The 22,098-nt window shown below is 39.2% G+C and overlaps 1 protein-coding gene across 1 annotated transcript in view; it reads right to left on the bottom strand.

Annotated features, from left to right (window-relative positions):
- Positions 1 to 22,098, bottom strand: part of NUFIP1 (nuclear FMR1 interacting protein 1) — a 39,592-nt gene that overhangs the window by 11,024 nt on the left and 6,470 nt on the right. Inside the window, exons 6-7 of the mRNA XM_019447508.2 lie at positions 10,061 to 10,153; positions 3,315 to 3,508 (exon numbers count right to left, since the gene is read on the bottom strand). Coding sequence (XP_019303053.2) covers positions 3,315 to 3,508; positions 10,061 to 10,153 — 287 coding nt within the window. The remainder of the gene's footprint in view (positions 1 to 3,314; positions 3,509 to 10,060; positions 10,154 to 22,098) is intronic.

Genomic DNA, 22,098 nt, shown 5'->3' on the forward strand with positions numbered 1-22,098 from the left:
GCAAAACACAATTACACGCTCTAGCTCCGTGAAGATTTATCGATTATGTACCCTAAAGAAAACGCAGTATGTTGAAAAAGTCACCCTAAAAAATGGAAACCTTGCTTTACAGTTTCCAACTCTCAAAAACAAGTATTAACAACAAGCATTCATGGCAACTGACATGCTAGCTTATTTTCTTATTTTCACATCTACCTTTTAAACGCCAGAAGCCCACCTACCTTAATGTCAGTGTAAAGACTGATGTCCCCCAGTGATTCTATGACAATAGCTATATTTATACTATACAACTGACAACTTGGATCTTTTTTGTTTTGTGGATGCTGAGGCACTTCAGTCGGCGATGCCTGACGCACATCATTGCCCAGCTCTTTTCTTTCTAGCTCAGACAACACTTACTAAAACCACATGTCAGGAAAGCCATAAAACATGTTGTATATATACTTAAACAACAAATAAACATGGTCCCAACAAATGAGGTACCAAAAACAGATTTGCAACAACACCTTGCGAGATGGGTTAGCAGAATATGCAAGGAACTATTAAAAAAAAAAAAAAAAATACAGCACCATTAAGGACATCTAGTAACAACAGGCCATATTCAAAACTGATAAACTGGGAGACTCCAAATGATAGGCTTTCCCTGTGTAACAGTATCAATCCCCAGTTAAAGCACCTGCGCAATTAATCAGTGTTCACATCCTGCCAACTATCACAAAAAACACTGGTTTTCTAAGCATGATCTGAAGTCTATAAAGATCCTTAAAAACTGTTCTTGTTTAAGATGTGAATGCTGATGTCTATATAAGGTTCTGAGCCTAAAAAAGGAGAAAAAAAAAAGTAAAGCATTGAGAAATCTTCATTGTAAAAGTGAAATTAGTGATGAAAACTGCCACCTGAGAGCATGAACAGGGCCATATTATTACAATGGTGCCCTGCCAACGATAACCTGGATAATGAGCATGACAACCGATCGTAAGGTGGGCCGGCTCAGGCCCATGGAGAAGGAAGCTGCCTGCAAACAAGTGTAGGACTGACAGATTGGAGAGCAGACATGCTGACAATATCTGGGCATGTGAAAATATGGTACACACAGCTTTTTGTAGCTACAACTGGAGTGAAAAGTTGAAGAACCAATGCTCTAAACATTCTTTTGGAAAATATAAAAGTCCAGAAGAAATCCCAGGTAAAGGATAACATAAATTTAAATGGAATCTCTCCCACAAAATAAAGCTACCCTAATTTGATCATTTTTTTTTAAATTTCCTTAAAGAACATTATCATAAACTTAAAACTTACTTGTAAGAGTTTTATATTCAAGACTTACATAATCATCTTTGACCCTCAATACAGGTACATTGCTATCTTTGATCCTCAGTATAAGTAAAGGTTTCAACATTTAAACCAAAACAAAATTACTTGAGATCCCTCATTTAACTGCTGCTAGGAATCTGACTAAATGCTTTCTACCATGAACATGAAGGTATTTACACTGTTCTCACATCTAAAGTATCTCCTGAATACCTAGATACAGGCTTCATAGAGCAAAATATATAATCATCTTTTTGTTGGTATTTCACCAGATCACCACATACTAAAATACTTCTTTAAAAATGAGAAAACAGAAGGGGGTTCTGTCTGGCTCAGTCAATAGAGCATGAGACTCTCGATCTCAGGGTTGTGAGTTTGAACCCCATGTTGGGTGTAGAGATTACTTAAAAAAAGAGAAAGAAAACAGAATTACCCATCTACCAAAGCTAACAGGATGAAGACTATGCAACATTACAAAGTCCTTCAAATGTTCATTTAGAAAAGTGCATGAAGAATTACATAATTTTCAAATCACTAACTTACTAATTTTAACAGTAGTCTTTGTGTTTCAAGTATTTTAATGACATGAAAGTTTATACTTGAATACAGATGGTTTTTATCATCAAGGTCACACACTGTGAATCTGATGAAGTGTGTGTGGGCTCTAATATCTTTGAAGGGAAAAAAATCAGTGTCCAAGAGTAAACAGCCCTGGCCCAGATGTCATCTGCCTTTTCCTTGCTATCAACAAGGATAAAAAGTTGCCTTTTCTAAACTCTCTCCTACATCTCAACTATCCTAGGCTCGTACAATATTTTTTTAGATAAATTCAGACTTCACATTTAGAGGAAGTCTAGTGTCCGGTCGAGTCAGACTGTTAAATTCAAACTTTGGCTCTGGCATTAGCTAGCAGCTGCATTAAGGTAAATTCCTTACCCTGCGTCCCTCAGTTCTAAAATGGCAGTAGCAACAGTACCTATGCATTAGAAAAGGTTTGCTATGAGAAAAAGAGTTAACACGTACAAAGTACATAGAGCACAGTTAAGTACTTTACTCCATAAGTATTAGTTGGTGTTAAAATAATTACTATCATTCTAACTAAATTCTATCTTATTCTTAGCCCAATACTCTCTTATACCAAGATCCCTTCCATCCTGATTCAGTCACTGAATGAGTGACCCCATCTCTTGCCATCCATAAGTTTAATAATTTGCCATGTGATTATCACAGAAGCCATTGTCTTCCAAGCGGAACAGAGCTTGCTAGCAAACTTATAATGTAAAACCAGTCCACTCACTAATAACACTCCTTTGCAGAAGAGAACACACATACATTATTGGAAGGAAAGATGGCAGAAGTATTTACACCTACATTTTTGTTTTTCAAGACACTTACATCTACATTTTTATTTTTCAGAAGGGAAAATGGAGCCTCAGAGGCTGGAGGGTATCTCTATGTGGTTAGCAGCATTCTGGTCCTTTAATTTTTCAACTTATTAAGCAAGAATAAGGGAATTTAAGGCTAATATAAATATATTCTATGGGCTGAGGAAGAACAGTATCAAATACAATGAAATAATATCATTTACCCAAAGAGATTACATTCACGCTTAGCTGCATAAATAATACTGGCTTCCGCTGGAATTACCCACTTCACTGGTGGGCGAAAAATTAACATAACAAAGATTTTGAATCTATAGCATTAACACATTCAGAACAATCTTAAGAAAGTTCCCAAGATTACACCATACTATGAAAATTATCCAATAAATACAACCTTCCTTTCATATCTGTCTGCCTCATGCACCCACTCCCCAAGATTCAGAAAAAATGACCTGAAATGAGGGTTTTGACAAGACACTCCCATTACAAAGAAAAAGAAAAGCATCATTCTACTTTTGTACATATTTGCCATTAGACTCTCCACAAATAACACTGTGAAGAATCAAGTTCAGCACCATGGCCTGTAAGCTTATCAACATGCTGCTTTTCTGTTTAGCTTACCAGAGTCCGTGTTTACCAAAACACCCAGAGGATCTGCATTTGCCTTGGGCGGATCTTCAGGCTTCGAATCACGCAAGCTACTACCAGATCCAGTGGCTGCTGTCTGTCCAACACAGTCATTTTTCCATTTGTGATGCCTGCCAGGACTTCTGATCTTTGCCATATGTGAATGTCTGGACATCCCTTTCATCTTGCTGGAGTGAGAAAAATGCGATTCTTAATATAAAAGGCACTGACCCCCCAAGAAAAAGAAAAAAAATTTTTTTTTGAGAGAGACCACAAGAAAGCACCAGTGGGGGAAGGGCAGAGAGAGAGAGAAAGAGAGAATCTCAAGCAGGCTCCTGCCCAGTGGGGAGCCCAATGCAGAGCTCGATCTCAGGGCCATGAAATTATGACCTGAGCCAAAACCAAGAGTCTGACGCTTAACACACTGAGCCACCCAGGTGCCCTCCTCCCAAGAAAAATTTAAAGGAGAGTACTGAATGCAAAAGAAACCTAGCCACCAAATCAATCATTCATTTGTAGCCTACTACATTCAAGAGATAAAAGAAAGAAACTCAATGGCTTCCAAGGATAGGGAACTTTATGGCAGAACTTTAATAAAATAACACACGACAATAAATACCACTTTATGAATTCCAAGGTGCACATTTCCTCCCGTATTTTAACCCCTCTGAAAATGGTCTATGTTGTATGATCAACAGGAGGTGAATTTAACTGGCAGAATTTTCATTCTGATTGTGCATAAAAGTGTTTCTTAAACTTACAAAGTGTGTTAACTCTTGTCTAGTCATTCTACAGGCGTCTTAAAGTTTCTGACGCACTTACAAATATGCTGCCTTGTTTGATCTTCATGACAGCTCTTTGAAATTGGCTAGACAGGTACTACTCTCTTCACTTTGTAAGAGGATAAGCTTAAAGATCATAAACTGAGCACAGTTTCACAGCTATCTCAAATCAAGTGCCCTCTCAATGACTACAATTACTCCTCTTAGAAGAAAAACAGTGCTTACACAAGCATATTCTAATGTAAGCTATGTATAGGGAAAAATTTCAAAAAAAGGTTTGTTACACATTCTCAATAGAAAATACAAAGTATCCTTTGGTGGGGATGAATTTTCACAAGAATACATTTTTTTTTCTAATTTGTCATTTACCAGAATTCTTTTTTTGTTTGTTTTTTTTTTGTTTTGTTTTTCATTAATAATGGAGGCTGCAGTTAGGAATATCGAAATTAGAAATCTGGGTTCAAATCCCAATTTTGCCACTTACTAGCTGTGCCTCTTGGACAATATTAATATCCCTGAGTCTGCTTAATCCCTTGTTTGTAGAAAGGGAATCACAGACACATAGAATTAATATAAAGTGCCACAGTGAGCCCTTAATAAATGGTAGTTATTACCATAACATTTTCTAAATAACTTGCTAAGCCAACATATTCGGTTAATATTTCTGTAATCCAAAGGTTCTTAATTCTTTTAGGGTCACCATAATCCTTACAAAGTCTCATTCCAAAAAATCATATATAGGCTCCAAATTTTGCAGAAAACCATGGACCGATTTCTAATGTGCAACCGCAGACGTCAGGCCTCAACAATTTCATCACAGGTAAAACAAGTTAAGAGTCTTGCCTCTGGCTCACAGTCCCCATGAGGATGATGAAGAGATGCCACTTTCCATAGGCTCCCATTCACAGAAGCCTTCCCTGTATTCTGCTCCTACAGTACCTCACCACAGATGACTTCTAAATGATCATTTTTAAGGTATTCAGTAATAAGCAATGAATTAGAATGACCTTTTTTTTAAGGTTTTTTTTTTCCAGTAATCTCTATACCCAACATGGGGTTCGAACTCACAACCCCAAGATCAAGAGTCTCATGATCTACTGACTGAGCCAGCCAAGTGCCCCTGGAATGACCTTTAACTGATGAGATCAGTAAGACTTCACTGAAAAGTGATGTATCTGGAAGTTGCACTGCCCCACCTTTGAGGGAGTAGTTCCTTTACACAGTTGCCTAACAATCATTTACAGGGAAAAGTTTAGGGGCGCCTGGGTGGCTCAGTTGGTTGAGCATCTGAGTTCAGCTCAGGTCGTGATCTCACAGTTGGCGAGTTCAAGCCCATCGAGCTCGCTGCTGTCAGTGCAGAGCCCGCTTGGGATCCCCTGTCCCCCTCTCTCTGTACCTCCCCCACTTGCACTCTCTCAAAAAGTAAATAAAACATTAAACATAGATAAATAAATAAAATAAAAAGTTTATTTAATCAACACTTTAAAACACTTAAAGTATAACATAAGTTAAAGTGTAGATGCACATGAAGTGGAGAGATAAAGGAACAATTACAACTAAAAAGCTAATAGAGGGGGAGCAGAATATTAACAAATTATTCAATTATTCCAAAAGGAGGCAAGGAAGGAAACAACAACAAAAAAAACAGGACATATAACAAAAAAAATTAGGGCGCCTGGGTGGCTCAGTCGGTTAAGTGTCCAACTCTTGATTTCAGCTCAGGTCACGATCCCAGCCAAGGTTGTGGGATCGAGCCCCTCATCAGGCTCTGCGCTGAGGATGGAGCCTCCACTTATGATTCTCTCTCTCTCTCCCTCTGCCCCGCTCTCCCACTTGCATACTGTCTCTCTCTCTCTCAAAAAAAAAAAAAAAAAAAAAGATACAAAAAGAAAGGCAAAGAAAAACCTTTTCAGACACACAAAAGCTGAAAGAAGTCACCTCCAGCGATTCTTTACTACAAGAAATGTCAAAGAAAGTGTTTTAGCAAAAGGAAAATGCTATTAGATGAAAAGATGGATCACCATTAAAGAATGAAGAGTACCAGAAATGGTAAATATGTAGGTACCCCAGCCATCAGCCAGGCTAGATCAGCCATCAGCCTACCAAACCCCAGCTGTGACTGAAATTTGTCAAGATCTAACTGAACCCCAACTGACTCCAGATATCTGAGCGATTAATACTTGCTATTTTACTGGGGGGAAAAAAGGACACTCATTAAGAGAGTAAAAAGGCAAGTCATAAGTTGTGAGGGTATATTTGCATATATACACTCTACTCAAAATAGGATTTGTATCTAAGTAAATAACTCCTACAAATCAAGAAAAGCAACCCAATTAAAAACTGGTTGAAACCTGAACTGGCACTTCACAAGAAAATAGCAAAATTGGGGCGCCTGGGTGGCTCAGTCGGTTAAGCGTCGGACTTCAGCTCAGGTCACGATCTCGCGGTCCGTGAGTTCGAGCCCCACATCGGGCTCCGGGCTAATGGCTCAGAGCCTAGAGCCTGCTTCCGATTCTGTGCCTCCCTCTCTCTCTGCCCCTCCCCCGTTCATGCTCTGTCTCTCTCTGTCTCAAAAATAAATAAACGTTAAAAAAAAAAAAAATTAATAAAAATAGAAAATGGCAAAATGGCTGATAAGCAAATAAAAAGGTGTCCAACATCAGCAGCACCTGGGTGGTTTGGTCAGTTGAACGTCCAACTTTTGATCTGGGCTCAGGTCACGATCCTAAGGTTGTGGAACTAAGCCCTGTATCAGGCTCTGCACTGAGCATGGAGCCTGCTTGAGATTCTCTCTCCCCACCCCACCCCTCTTCCCTGCTCACGCACTCTTGCTCTCTCTCTCTACCTAAAATAAAAATGGTGGGGGGGGGGGGGGTGCCTGAGTGGCTCAGTCAGTTAAGCATCCAGACTCTTGATTCTCGCTCACTCACGGTTTGTGAGTTCAAGCCCCGTGTCGGTCTCTGCACAGCCAGCAGGGAGTCTGCTTGGGATTCTCTCTCCAACCCCTCTCCACCCCTCCCCTACTCACACTCTCTCAAAATAAATCAATTTTTAAAAATAAAAAGTAAAATAAAAATAAAAATAGGGGCAACATGGGTGGCTCAGTTGGTTAGGCATCTGACTTGATTTCGACTCAGGTCATGATCTCATGGTTCACTGGATTGAGCCCATGTCAGGCTCCATGCTAACAGCATGAAAGCCTGCTTGGGATTCTCTCTGTCTCTCTGTCTCTCTCTCTGTCTCTCTCTGTCTCTCTCTCTCTCTGCCCCTCTGCCACTCACACACACTCTCTCTTGCTCTGTCCCTCTCAAAATAAACTTTAAAAAATTTTTTCTTAACTTTTAAAAAAGGTGTCCCACATCATTAGTCAAGAGAGAAATGGTATGACATGAGGAAAAGGCATAACTAAGCATTAGTCAGGAAACAAGGGCAATTAGATACACAATCAGTACGAGTGTAAATTGGTACAACCATTGTGGAAAACTGTTGGGCTTTACCTATCAAAGCTAAACATACAGATGCCCAATGATCCAGCATATATATGACCAGTGAAAATGAGTACTTATGTTCCCAAAAGACATGTAAAGGAATGTTCGGGGTGCCTGGGTGGCTCAGTTGGTTAAGTCTGACTTCCACTCAGGTCATAATCTCACAGTTCGTGAGTTTGACCCCTGCGTTGGGCTCTGCACTGACCGTGCAAAGCATGCTTGGGATTTTCTCTCTCTCAAAATAAATAAACTTTAAAAAAAAAAGAAAAGGATGTTCATTAGTAACAGCTTATTCATAATAATCCACACTGGAAACAACCCTAATGTCCAACAGTAGAATGGATATTCTTACAAATGAGTTCTACACAAGAATGAACAGTTTACAGCTACACATGAAATGAATGAATAGCACAAAATAATTCTGAACCATAGAAATCTTACACCAAAGAATATATATTATATGATTTTTATATAAGGTTCCAAGAGCAGGCAAAATAAATCTGTGATGACAGAAATCAGAAGAGAGGTCATCTTTGCGGAGAGGCATCGAACTAGGGAGAGCTTAAGAGAGATTTATGAGGCGAAGACATTTTGTATATTAATCTGTGTGGAGGTTGCACGGATGTATAGGTGTATGTGTGTATGTGTATAAACCCGAGTTGTACACTTGAGATTTACAGATTTTGTTTATATTAAAAATAAACTTTAGCAAAAAAATAAAATGGAGACAATTTTTTTTTTTAATGTTTATTATTTTTGAGAGAGAGACAGAGAGCAGCAGGGAAGGGGCAGAGAGAGGGGGAGACACAGGATCGGAAGCAGGCTCCGGGCTCCGAACTGTTAGCACACAGCTTGACGCAGGGCTCGAACTCACTGACCGCGAGATCATGACCTGAGCTGTAGTCAGCGGTCCAACCGACCGAGCCACCCAGGGGCCCCAAAATGGAAACAATTTTGAACAAACTTCTATGAAGGTGAGGGACTGGGGAAAACAGGGCGTCTCAGAGGCCGCTGGTGGGAGAGCAAGCTATGACAGCTATTTGGCAGTTAACCATTAATACTGCAAATACACATTTTATCTTTTGACTCAGCAAATCCACTTCTAGGAATCCATCCTTAGAAATATTTGTACATGTGTAAAATGTATGTGCAGGCCAAGCATGGCATATTTTTATTCGTAAAAGATTGGTAAAAACTTAAGTACCTGTCAACGGGAAATTAGTTTTAGAAAAGAAAAAAAAAAAAAAAAACCTGTGGGTTACCCTTAGGGTTCTATACATCCTTGAAGAATGAGGAGGCTTGTTATTTATTAATATGGGACAATCTCCAAATATATCATTTGGCTAAAAAAGCAAGATATAGAAATAGTGTCAAAAAAGGAGAAAGTAAAAAAAAAGACTACTATCTTATGTGCTATATGAAGTATCTCTGGAAGGAAAAATGGGTTGTCTCTGAGAAGGACAACTGTTTAGCTAGGAGACAAAGACAGAAAATACTTATTAACGAGTCTTTGTGAAAACCACGCGAATATGGGGTATTATCTGTTTAAAAATATAATTTAAAGAAATCCTGGGGGCGCCTGGGTGGCTCAGTCAGTTAAGCGGCCGACTTCAGCTCAGGTCACGATCTCACGGTCCGTGAGTTCGAGCCCCGCGTCGGGCTCTGGGCTGATGGCTCAGAGCCTGGAGTCTGCTTCCGATTCTGTGTCTCCCTCTCTCTCTGCCCCTCCCCCGTTCATGCTCTGTCTCTCTCTGTCTCAAAAATAAATAAAACGTTAAAAAAAAATTAAAAAAAAAAAATAATAATAAAGAAATCCTGAAGTTAAAAATTTATAAAAGCAGAGATTTCAGAATCAGAAATGTAGAAATTTTAAGATTTTGGTGTATGCTCGTTTATTAATTTTCAGCATACTCGTTTAAAATAAGCATTGAGGGGCGCCTGGGTGGCGCAGTCGGTTGGGCGTCCGACTTCAGCCAGGTCACAATCTCGCGGTCCGTGAGTTCGAGCCCCGCGTCGGGCTCTGGGCTGATGGCTCGGAGCCTGGAGCCTGTTTCCGATTCTGTGTCTCCCTCTCTCTGCCCCTCCCCCGTTCATGCTCTGTCTCTCTCTGTCCCAAAAATAAGTAAAAAAACGTTGAAAAAAAAAAATTAAAAAAAAAATAAATAAATAAAATAAGCATTGAGTTGGGGTGCCTGGGTGGCTCAGTCTGTTGAGCCCCCGACTCTTGATTTTGGCACAGGTTATGACCTCATGGTTTGTGAGTTCAAGCCCCGTGTCTGGCTCTGTACTGAGAGCATGGAGTCTGCTTGGGATTCTCTCCTCCCCGTGCCCCTCCCTGGCTTGTGCACATGCGGGCACGCTCTCTCCCTCAAAATAAAGAAATAAACATTTAAAAAAATAAAATAAAATAAAATAAAATAAAATAAAATAAAATAAGCATTGAGAATGCAAGCGATTTTAAGGAACTTACCCATACTGTGTTGTTGTCAAAACTGCTCCTCTCTTTTCCTTTTCAAGTTTTAATTTTTTCTTTCTTTCAATATTGGCCAGAGTAGGGTAGTTTCTAGAAAACAATAAAAATCAATTATAAAAGGGCTTTTAGAGTACAAATTTAATTATCTAATCAAGGAATTACTGCATTTAGCAATTTCTGTTTATTTAATAACTAATACAATAAATCATTTTAAACCTTTAATTCTTTCTAGAATTTTTTAAGGGAAAAAAAGTAGACTGTGACAATGCTACTCAAGTAGACCAGCTGTCAGTCCACAAACTGTCACCAGTCAATGAGTAGATAAGGAGCTTATACTAGAATGTGAATTAAATATATCATAAAATGTGCTCAAACTGATATAGTTCATTTATTTGCCATTTATCCATAAATACTATTTAAAAAATGTAAGTCTATGCAATTACTTATGCAAATACATACTAGGTACACCCAAAGTTACCAAAACGAGGAAGAAACAGTTCTCAAAAAAAGATAAGAAAAGCACACAAATAGCTATTACAAAGGGCAAAATATAATAAAAGTACCCCAAAGAGGTACAAAGACTGGGTGGGAGGAAATGATCATATCCAGCAGGAGAAATCCAGAAGAAAGATGAAAGAAATTAGTCTTACATGGTGTTAATAAACAGAAATCAGATGGAAAAGCTTCAGTGTTCTAAGCAGAATAAACAATACAAACAAACCAAAGCCTCAGAAGGTGTGCAAGATATCCAGGGAATGGCAAGTGGTTCATTTTGTACGAAACAGTTACAAGCAATCAGACAGAAAGGGAGGCTGAGGCCATTAAATGTGCCTTGAAACCAGACTAGAAAGTTTATATTTATTTCAGTGACAATAGGGAGCCACTGAAAGTTATGAACAGGGAGAGCTCTGTGTAAGGCAGTGATTAAGATTAAATCTGACAGCAATGTGCAAGATGAATTGCTCTGACAAAGCTTTCTTTGTCCCTTGGCACAGTTGTGTGGAGATGCAAACTCTGGTGGTGAGGGGAACAGATCTTAGGAGTATAAAAAAAGCACAGACAGAGGGGGAACACAGCTCTCTACCACTCAGCTTGGCTGATCATCAGAGTAAGTATTTTAAGAAATATCAACAAATTGTGTTCTGCCATTGTTTCTAGGACATTGTTTCCACCCCAACTTCCTTTTTTTTTTTTTTTTTGTTTTTGTTTTTTAACACCTGCATCACTGATTTGAATGGCACAGACAACATGAAGCCTTTGGGTTGGCCACAATGGAAGATAAGAATGGAAATGACATTGAGTAAGTGGTGAAATAATCAGAAAAAAGGCAATGAATTTCAATGAGGACCGTGCAAAGCAATCTATTCAGCCAAGGAAAGTAAACGCCATAAATAAAAGATGATGAATGTACAAGCTATAAATAAACATAAGAGGAGAAGATCAAGGTCATAGGAGACAAAAATCTGACAGCCAGTCAGCACCATATGACTGGACTTTTGGAAAGCAAACATAATCTAAGGTTATGTGAAATGGAGTCTGGCATATGTACAAGTGTGAAATCTTCCTCTCATGATATTCAAAAGTGGTCAGAAACTCTCAGGGCACTGTGTTCAGTTTTGTGCCCCTACACTGAAGAGGAATGTTGAGGAAAAATAAAACTTGGAAGGGATTCAGAAGAGATTCAAAGATGATTAACAAGATGAAAAAGAAAACCTCTGAAGAAAGATGAAAGGACCTGGAACTATTTGCAGCCTTTAAAAGAGGAAGAGAAATGACAATAAACGCTCTGACAGGAAGGATGGCAGCCAGCTGGTCCCAATCTGAAGACAGAAACACGCAGACGCAGAAATGGTGAGAAAAACGGTGATGACGTTCGCAGGCCCCACAGTGTCTAGGCAAGTGACTCACAGCCACTCAACACCCTTCACATCTCCGAAATTCACTTCTTCTTACTACGAATGTTTCTTCAACACTTTTCTTCTGAGTACTGCAGACCCTGACCATGTTGAGCCATACGCCAAGCACTAAAGACTTGGTGCTACAGTGGGCCACGAACAAGCAAACAGAGGCTACCTACGTGCTTCCCAAAGGTAAAGAATGTAAATGTGACAGCAAGGGGATTTTAGGTGAGATCTAAGAAAGAACTCCTTAAGACATCAAGGAGGTTGTGCAAACTCCGATGGTGGAAGTCTTTTAAAACAGCTCACTTTGCCTCTAGCCGATACTAAAGTAACACTTTCCTAAAGGTAAGGGCTCTTTTAATATCCCTTGAAAAGCTACAAGATGCCATTTTTCAGTGCTTGAGTTAATAAAACCCTCTTCCAAATTTATGCCATTCCTATTTACACAGCACCCGAAGACTAAAAACTAGGAAAAGCAAGGGCACTAGAAAGCAAATTATCCAAAAAAAAGGAAAACCAGAAACACAAGACCTTGTTACATATAGAGCAACATTAATACTGAAACACAAGAATAAGGAAGAGTTTGCAGCTTTGATTAAAAAAGCCATATGCCCTTTTTCCTTCTCCTCCTTCTTTCCTGTCTTCCCTACTCTGTCTTCCCCTTGCCTCAGCCTTTAGCCTGCAGTGATGATCCTTAAGCACTGAGGTCGATAAACGGTCAAAACTATGCCAACCGTGATCTCGGCACACATCATTCCGGTCATACTCTGACTCTTTCCTTCTCAAATCACCACCCATTTGTTGACTTTTCCCCTAAGCTTATTCTCTATATAAACACAATCCCTCTTTACTGGCACTGACCCACAACTGCTTCCACACAAGCCATACTACTGTATTTTTATTTCAAAGTCTTTCTGGACTTCAAAAAGACGTAGCATGTTTTAGAAGCAGACCCCCTCTGTTGGAATTCTGAAAGAATTGGGGTTACAACTTAAAAGAATTTCCTCAGCACCACAGTAACTAGTGAAACATGTATCACATTACTACTCCACCTAGTGGACTCCCTGTCTACTGTGAAATACGTTTCAACGTTTCTAGCAAACTTCCACCGCTGCTTTCAGATAGATTCTGTGTTCTAGAATGCCAAATCACAGCATTTATACCTCAAAGGTCAGGAATTAAGAAAGAATTGCTTCTGGCAGGGTGGGTTGCAGACTATTAGCAGAAAGCCTTAAAGTTGTTTTTTGGTTTTTTATTTTGAGAGACAGTGTGTGCAGCATGCGCGTGCAAGCAGGGGAGGGGCAGAGAGAGAAGGAGAGAGAGCATCCCAGGCAGGCTCCACGCTGTCAGCACAGAGCCTAACGTGGGACTCGATCCCATGAACCGGGAGATCATGACCCGAGCCGAAATTAAGAATCTGACACTCCACCGACTGAGCCACCCACGCACCCCAGAAAGCCTTAAAGTTTTTAAACACAGTGGGCATCTCCAAGTTTGGCTGGATAAAGGAATAAACGTAAAGATGTACTTCCTTTAAAGATAAACCAAATCTTTAGCATTCTCTTCCAACTCTAAAATTCTTACTGTATGAAAATCTTTTACGTTTTTTAACATAGCAATTACATAAAGGCTTTACCTTCCCTGTATATCAAAGAATACAATGCCTTCCTCAGAGAGAAGGTAGCACTCAAAAGATAAAATTCAAGACATACGGATTATTCTGCCACATTGATGTGAAATTTATTCTTTTTAGGCCTTCAAATAACATTTTTTAATAGAGAATGATAGAATTTTAAAACGTAAATATATTTTTATAATTGGTTTTTATAAAAACTGCTAGTGGAAAGAATATTCACATATTCTTAAGAGATCTATCAAATGTACCAAAAAAGAAATGTTTCCCAGGCTTTTTATTAATAAAGTACACTTAGAGAAACAATGTATGAATATTTTCAGAGAAAGAACTTGAGGAACAAGATATGGAATAACCTCAGATGAATCAGCAAGTGCAAAGGGATCGTCTCAGAGCACTTTATTATTATTTTTTTAATGTCTTTATTTATTTTTGCGACAGAGAGAGACAGAGCATGAGCAGGGGAGGGGCAGAGAGAGAGGGAGACACAGAATCCGAAACAGGCTCCCGGCTCTGAGCTGTCAGCACAGAGCCCGACGCGGGGCTCGAACCCACAGACTGTGAGATCATGACCTGAGCCGAAGTCGGACGCTTAACCGACTGAGCCACCCAGGCACCCCACAGAGCACTTTATTAATAAGGCAACATCACAGGTATAAACTTCATCCCAAGTTGTCATCCTCACCCAATATCCTCATTCTCTTTCAACATCTCTAAATTTCACAAATCTGTAACTTCATTTATTCACTCCACAGGTTTACCCATTCCTTTCCCAAGGCGTTTCTGTCCACTGTCATGGGATACTTTCAGCCTACATTCTAAAAACTAGAACTATACTCTATCCCCTCTGTCCCCACCTATCTTACATAAAAATCATCACCAATAAGCATATTAAACACTTGCTCAAGTCCATCCTTTAGTCAGGATAGAGCTGCTTCCAAATACCACTTAAGAGGTTTGAAATTAAAAAAAAAAAAAAAAAAAAAAAAGAGTTTTGAAATTCAAGGAGCTTTAAACTTGGCCACCAAGCACCGAGGCCAACACTACGAACTGCCTGTTCTCCCCTCTTCCTTAACAATTTCATTTGGGGATGCTCCACCAACCCTGTCGTCACTAAAAGTGGTCAAGCAACCCACTTATAGCCAATGAGAGCTACGTGGGAGTCTCTTGGTCGGGTCTAAAAACAGAGCTACTGTTCTGCCAATGAAAAGAGGCAAACTCAGCTTTGTGTGTCTTTTGCCTTTTTCTTGTCGTCTTGCCTAGAATGAGGGCTTAATATTTGGATATGCAGGAACCTTCCAGCGGACATGAAGAAAGCCACCAACTAAGGAGCAACAAGCAAGAAAATGTGCCTGATGGTGCTGCTAAGCAGCAGTAGCCCCAGACTTTTTTTTCCACTTGGGAAAAACAGACCTCTTTGTGCTAAGCTAAGATAGTAAGGTTGCTGATCCATTTACTGAAACAGAATCCTAACTGATGTAATCACCAGTGCATCCTAGCCATCCTCTTTGATCCGAATGCTGTCCATGCCCAACTAGGCATATCTGGATTTAAAAACTCGCCTCCTAAAAGCAGTTCCTTATAAAGTTAAACATACGCTTCTTATAAAGTTATACATATGCTTATCCTATGACAAATCAATCCCACTCTCAGGTATTTACCCGAGTCAAGAAAAAAAAAAAAAAAGTCTAAACAAAACAAAGACCTGTACATCAATGTTTACAAAAGCTTTACTCATAATTGCCAAATACTGGTAACATCCCAATGTCCCTCAGTTGAGAAGTAAATGAACAAATTGTGGTACATCCTTATAGTGGAACAGCACAGCAACAGAAAGGGACGAACCACTACCACATACAACAATATAAATGAATCTCAAAGGCACTGTGCTAATAAGCAAGAGTCAGACTCAAAAAGTCACACACCGTATGATTCCATCGACACGATATTCTGCAAAGGCACAAACACATCAACGGGAAACGTATCAGTGGTTGTCAGGGGCTAGAGCTGGGCTAGAAGTTGACCACATCGGGCATGAGGGGATGTGGGGGGATAATGGAATAGTTCTATACCTTGACTGCGGTGGTGATCACGCGACTACATACATCTGTCAGAACTATGCATTAAAAAGGATGAATTTCACTGTGTAGACAACATACCTTAAAATAAAGGGGGAGGAGAGGTGAGCGGGCACTATACCTCCTATAAGAAGTTTTGTAAAACAAATTAGTAACCCTGCCTGCCTTCCAAAGATTCCAAGTACACCTTAACCAGTCATTATTATCCCTACATGGCTAAAATTCAGCCTTTACTTGCCTGTGGTCTCATGGCCACCTCACATATATTTATCTTAGAGCTCATATTAGGTTAAGAGTCTGAAAGGCAAGTGTCTACTGCTTTAAGTTTTTGGTGACCTCAGCCACATACAATGTTTGCCTTTTGAAATACTGAATGTTTCTCTCTAATTTTTAAGCTAACCAATTGTCAAGAAGTTAGTCAAACATACGTTAACATAAATTCAAAGGGTACTAGGATTTCTTGCTACCATTAGAAAGTCAAACTAGCCTTCTACTAGGGATTTTACACAGGCTACCTAAGCTGGTTTTCATCTTCAAAGGCTAAAGCATTTTTTACACAAAACCACAAGGGGGCATAGTTCATATGCATGTGGGGAAGCTACGTTAGAAAAGAAATGCATTCAGACACACATCAATTTGGCTGGTCTAGTGATGGTCTGTCCTATGTGGTGAGAATTTAATGTTCAAAACCACAGCAGTTTAAGTACTATTAGCTATTATTACTGGCTTCCAACCACAATTATTAATCAGATCAACACATTTCTGCCCAATTTCTTTAGAAACGACAAAGGTACAAAAATAAATAAATAAAAATGACAAAGGTATGGTTTAAAACAGGAATTAAAAATATGAATCTCAGCAAAATTTCTACAAACACTTACTTGAATATACCATAAGAGAATTACACCCATAATAAAAACATTTTCCAGTCCCATAAACATATACCAACATTTACAAACATCCCTTAGATCTATGGCACCAGGAGGTAAAACAGCCACATATTTATATTTCTAAAGACTATAATTTAGTTTTTTTAAAAAAAAAGACACATATGCAAAGAAGTTCATTAATAGGATCATAAGGGACATCTGTATTAAAGTGGCAGACAGAAAAGAAGGACAAGATAGTCCTCTAGCCAGATGAGGGGGAAAAAAGCCCTCAAGAGGCAGGATTTAGCTGGTCTAAGGGCAAAACTCAAAGATAGAATAGGTAAGATTTTTCTAGAAGTAACCGCATGAGCAAAACTGAAGCTGAAAGGCCAGAAAACCTGTTTGGGAGACGCTTAGTAACAGGTCTAGCCGGGACAAAGAGCTCCTAGGAGCAAGAAATGTGGAAATAATCAGAAAATGCATGTTAAGCCCACATTACAGAATCCTGACTGCCACTTTTAAGGAGCTGTTTTTACTGGCATCTTTGTTGGCTAAACTAAATAAAATCAGTTTAACAAATTTATTGAAATTTTATTCTACATAGTCACCTATATAACCAAGAAATGTATGCCTACTGAACATCTAATTTTGCACAACAAGGAACAAATACTAAGAAAATGACCCAGCCTTCTCATCAGTTAAGTCAGTTCCTTGCAGAGAACACTTCAATTGTGTGATTTTCTTGAACAGCGCTCAGCACCTGAGCCAGAGCTGACATTTTTGCCAGGTGGCTACAACGAAGGATGAAGGAATAAGGAGCTGAGATATTAACCAGAGGAGCTGAAGCGAAGGGAAGACAGAGAGGATGATGGAAGAAGAAAGTAAAAGGGGTAAGGGATGGGAGGTCTCAACTAGTCCCAGACCAGGCAGAGGTAACAGAGCTGGACAGAATGGAGGTTATGATCAAAGAGGAGTATGCCCAGGGGAGCCTGGCTGGCTCAGTCAGTACAGCATGTGACTCCTGATTTGGGGGTTGTGAGTTCAAGCCCTACATTGGGTGTAGAGATTACTTTAAAAAAAAAAAAAAAAAAAAAAAAAAAAAACACTTTAAAAAAATTAGAAAAGAGGAGTATGCCCAACTTTAAGATTTTCAGGACAAAAAGTCCAGAGAATGACCACAAAAGAGGCTAAAATTGCATGCACAGAGGTGAAGGACACTGGAAATCCGAATATGAAAAGGTACTGAATGAACTATTGCAATCTGAGTCTCAAAAAGTCAGGGGAATTCAAAGTATACACACTTCTGTTGGAGCATCAAATATGTCAAGGGCAGGTGGCAAAGGCAGCTGCAACCATCTTGTTAGGAATCACTGGGGAGGGTGTCAGGACTGCAGAGATCTGTGTAGACAGATGGCAGGAAACTCAAAGGAGAAGAGCGAAGGAGCAATCAATCACCTGTGTCCACATCAAGGAGGCCCTACATGTCACAAAATCAAATAATCACTTTTTGTCCTTGCTTTATCTGACCTTTCCACAGCAAACTACACTGTTACAACTAACCACATCTTCCTTCTTAAAATTCTCCTGTCCACTGGCTTCTGTGACATGTCATGTTCTTAGCTCTCTTCTACCTCTCTGGCTCTCAACTCAGCAGTCTTGTTGGTTTTTATCCTGTTAGGCTGCCTTCTCCTTTCACTCTGTCCTCTCTGTCCTCTCTGGGGAGAATGTCTTTACATTTGTAATTTCATGATTTAAAAATATCTATCTCCAGCCCAGTCCAGTCCAAGTCCCAATATCTACGCAACATCTTCAAGTAAGTATCTCAGAATCTCCTCATACTGAACAATGTCCAAAATCAGTATCTCCACACCCTCTTCCAGGATTCGCCTCTCAGATTCACCAAGTTCCTGTCAGGAACTTGGAAGTCTCCTCAAAACCTGTTTCCTCCTCTACCTCACATTCTATCACCAAATAGTGCCCATTTATCTCCCAAATGTTCTGTACCCACCTAGTTCTGTCTGTAACACTGCCATCTTTTAAGAGCTTCTGTCATCTCTTACCTATAGTCAAGTCCCTTGAACATGCCAGTCCATCTGGACACTACTCTCTGCCTCCCCTCATCTTTTCCTAGTTAGATCTGAGTTTAGCTCAACTTCCCTTTGTCAAGGAACACTGCACTCCTCCAGACTAGATTGAGGTCCTCTTACAGGCTGAGAAGGAAGGATTGTGAGAGAGTAAAATAGCTAGACTTGTAGCAGAGAGTCAACGGAGGTGGTGACCATTAATAGTGGTCTAATATTCCCAAAGTTCATATAATGACTCCGTTTACACACTGACTACAGATAAGAGAACCAAAGCTGACAAATCAGAAACTCATCAGACTTTTCCTACTAAGTTAAGTGAACTCAAAACTTGAGAGATTCAACAACTAAGTTTACTTAGTTAACTTCTTAGTTGCTTTATAATCTTTTCTGACTAGCAGCCATTGCTACTCTCCTAAAAAGAATTAAACATTTATGAAAGGGGCTGGCACCACTGAGCTACACTAACTTGCAAATGATCAAAGTCAGGGCTAAGTAGTAGGGGACTATGTTAGTGTTTTAGCAGTCAAGCCATTTCCACCCCATCTAGCAGGATACAATCTTCAACACTGGTAGCATCCGCTCCTGAAAAACTAAATATCAGACAGAAAGCGGAGTTAACTCCTCTTGCTTTACTATTCCTCTGTGTAAAATAATCAGAAAAACATTAAACCAGGTGATTAAAATGAAGAAGCAAAACAAAACAAAACAAAACAAAAACATATACTTGATAAAATGCTTCAAAATTCTTCACCAAGTCAAACTACATCATGGTCCTGACTACTTTGACAATGCAACTGGCTCCCTCATGCCAAGACTGGGTCTTCCTACTCTGCACCACTTAACAGGACTTCGATCAACAACAACAAAAAGAAATTCGATCAACAAGCATTTATCCTCCACATACGAAGCTCCAGGAACAGTGCGAAGTGCAGCAGAATCAAAGATGTCCAAGACTAGGGCCAACTATAATAGAAGGCAACACGCGCTACTGTGGTCGTATTACTAAGCTACGTATTCACAAACGAGGTAGCAGATAGTGCTTTACGTTACGGCAGGCCATGGACTGGCAGCCAGTCCACACACTGATGCCAGAGTATACGTCACTTCTGTCGCTCAGCAAAATGTTTAGATCAGCTGACATCTTTTTCCTAGCAAGATTTTCTGAATAATAAAAGTGATGAATAAATTCACATTCTGGTACAAGTTCCTTAACTTGTTACAGACTAGCACTCTGGCAGCACCGAGATAAAGGAAATGAAGATTGAGAAAGAGTGACAAACCAAGTGACATTTAAGACAGTCTTTCAAGATAGTAAGATTCTGCTAAGGAGATAAAGAGAAAAAGGCATTCTAGTATACTCTCTCCGAGAGGCCTAAACTCCTTCGTTCGTGAGCCAAAGATGAGACTGAAATTCTATTAAATCCACCAAGTCCATGCTGAAGTTTAAAAGTGAGACAGTGAGCGCTGTATAGAGCATAAGATAACTCTGGGGTGTATTTCATTGGAACATTTAGTCACAACCTCACACCGTACCCAAGGCATGTATTAACCCATGGCTATACTCTACTTGCTTAAAGATTCAATTCTTCTGATTATCCCTTCACCCTCTCCATCTCTGCACACTATATTAATAACCGACACAACTACACACATCTACTAAATTCTATTTGCTCTCAGTTGGCTCTAAATCTTTATGTTTATGCGGGCTTCCCTCAGAATTACCTCCGAAGCTTTAACGGGCAGTAACTAACTTTTTCACCTAATAGTATAACGTCTGGCACAATACTACATGTAAGTGGATTTAAACTAAAAACTTAAGACCTGAAGGGAATTATGGTAAGTGAAGTAAGTCAGAAAGAGAAAGACAAATACCATATGATCTCACTTATATGTGGAATCTGAAAAATTAAGCAAATTAAATAATAAACAAAAAGTTCCCTATACACATAGAGATAACAAACTGATGGTTGCCAGAGGGGAGGTGGGTGGAGGGATGGGTAAAATGAGTGAAGGGGAGTGGGAGATGCAGGCTTCCAAGTATGCAATGACTAAGTCACAGGGCTAAAAGGTACAGCACAGGAATATAGCCAATGGTACTGTAACGGCATTGCATGGCGACAGGTGGCAGCTACACTCTGGTGAGCAAAACATATAAACCTGTTTAATCACTACGCTGTACACCTGAAACTAATATAACATTGTATGTTAACTATGCTCAAATAATAAAAAAAAAAAAAAACCCAAAAACATGTATTTTAAGAAGTTTAAAAGCGCGACAGTGAGTGCTATATAAAGCGTAAGATAACTCTGGGGTGTGTTTCACTGGGACATTTACTCAACCTCACACCGTACTCAAGGCAGGTATTAACAAAATAATAAAACATGCCATGTCATGTTTTATTGTTTGCTGGGCATCTGATCAAGCTTATCTCACTCATATATCCAAGACTTTAAGGATGATGGTAGTGAAGATAACAAATACCTATAATTTGACTAACATTCTTTTTTTCATAAAGTACATAGTCTCAAATAATTCATTACACATAAAAATGTTGAATTTAAAAATAAACTAAAACCTTAAATTGAGCTGAACAAAGTAAAAATTTGACCCCCCTGTCAAAAGTTTCAAGTATCTTTCTTGACCTTAGAAGAGAACTATCCCCTTTTTCATCTCAGGCTCTCTTCATTTTTTAGTGCCAGAAAAACACTGTTTGACTTCAAAATGCGTCTGACCATTCTAAGAGTTCTGCCTTAGCTTCAGCTTCAGGATGATATTATAGTCCTTTCTGAGAAGACAATAAAACAGTGTCCCACTGGGGTTTTTCATAGAATATCCTAGCTAGACATCTAGTAAATGTTCTTCCTTAATAAGCATAAAGCCCTAAGTCACATGGCCAAATTTCTTAGACATTACTTAAAGGAAAGAATTCCTGGCCTTTTATAATTAAGGATAAACCCGTGTATCATTGTTGTACTCCCTCTACCTAGCATGCTGCAGTCAGTCAACAAATTTTTGCTGGGGGAAAAAAAAAAAAAAAAATCAAAGGAAAAACACAGCAAAGCATTATATATTTTTTTAGTAAGAGTACCCACTCGTTACTGCCTCGACATTGAACTTCTGACACAGGGGGCATGTAGTAGCTCCCCTCAAAGAGTAGACTACAGTCCCATTATGCAACCAGTCATTTACAAAGAACTCCTATTAGGTTTTCTAAAAACTTATTCAATAATAGCCTCATATAATATAGCTTACTGTCCTATCCCCTAGCACCAACATCATAAGGGAATTCAATGAATCAAAACTACCCTAATAAAATTGTAATGCTTATATTTGAAACATCAAGTAATAATCTCAAAGTCTCTGTATACCAACTCGGAAGAACAGCAAAATTAGTCAGTACTAGTCGTTTTCAGATGAATATTTGCAATGTTAAAAAACACCAAATTTCCTTTTTCAAATTACTCATTAG

The sequence above is a fragment of the Panthera pardus genome, unplaced genomic scaffold, assembly GCF_024362965.1.
Source record: "Panthera pardus isolate Hobbes unplaced genomic scaffold, ASM2436296v1 HiC_scaffold_1, whole genome shotgun sequence".
Classification (NCBI taxonomy): domain Eukaryota; kingdom Metazoa; phylum Chordata; class Mammalia; order Carnivora; family Felidae; genus Panthera; species Panthera pardus.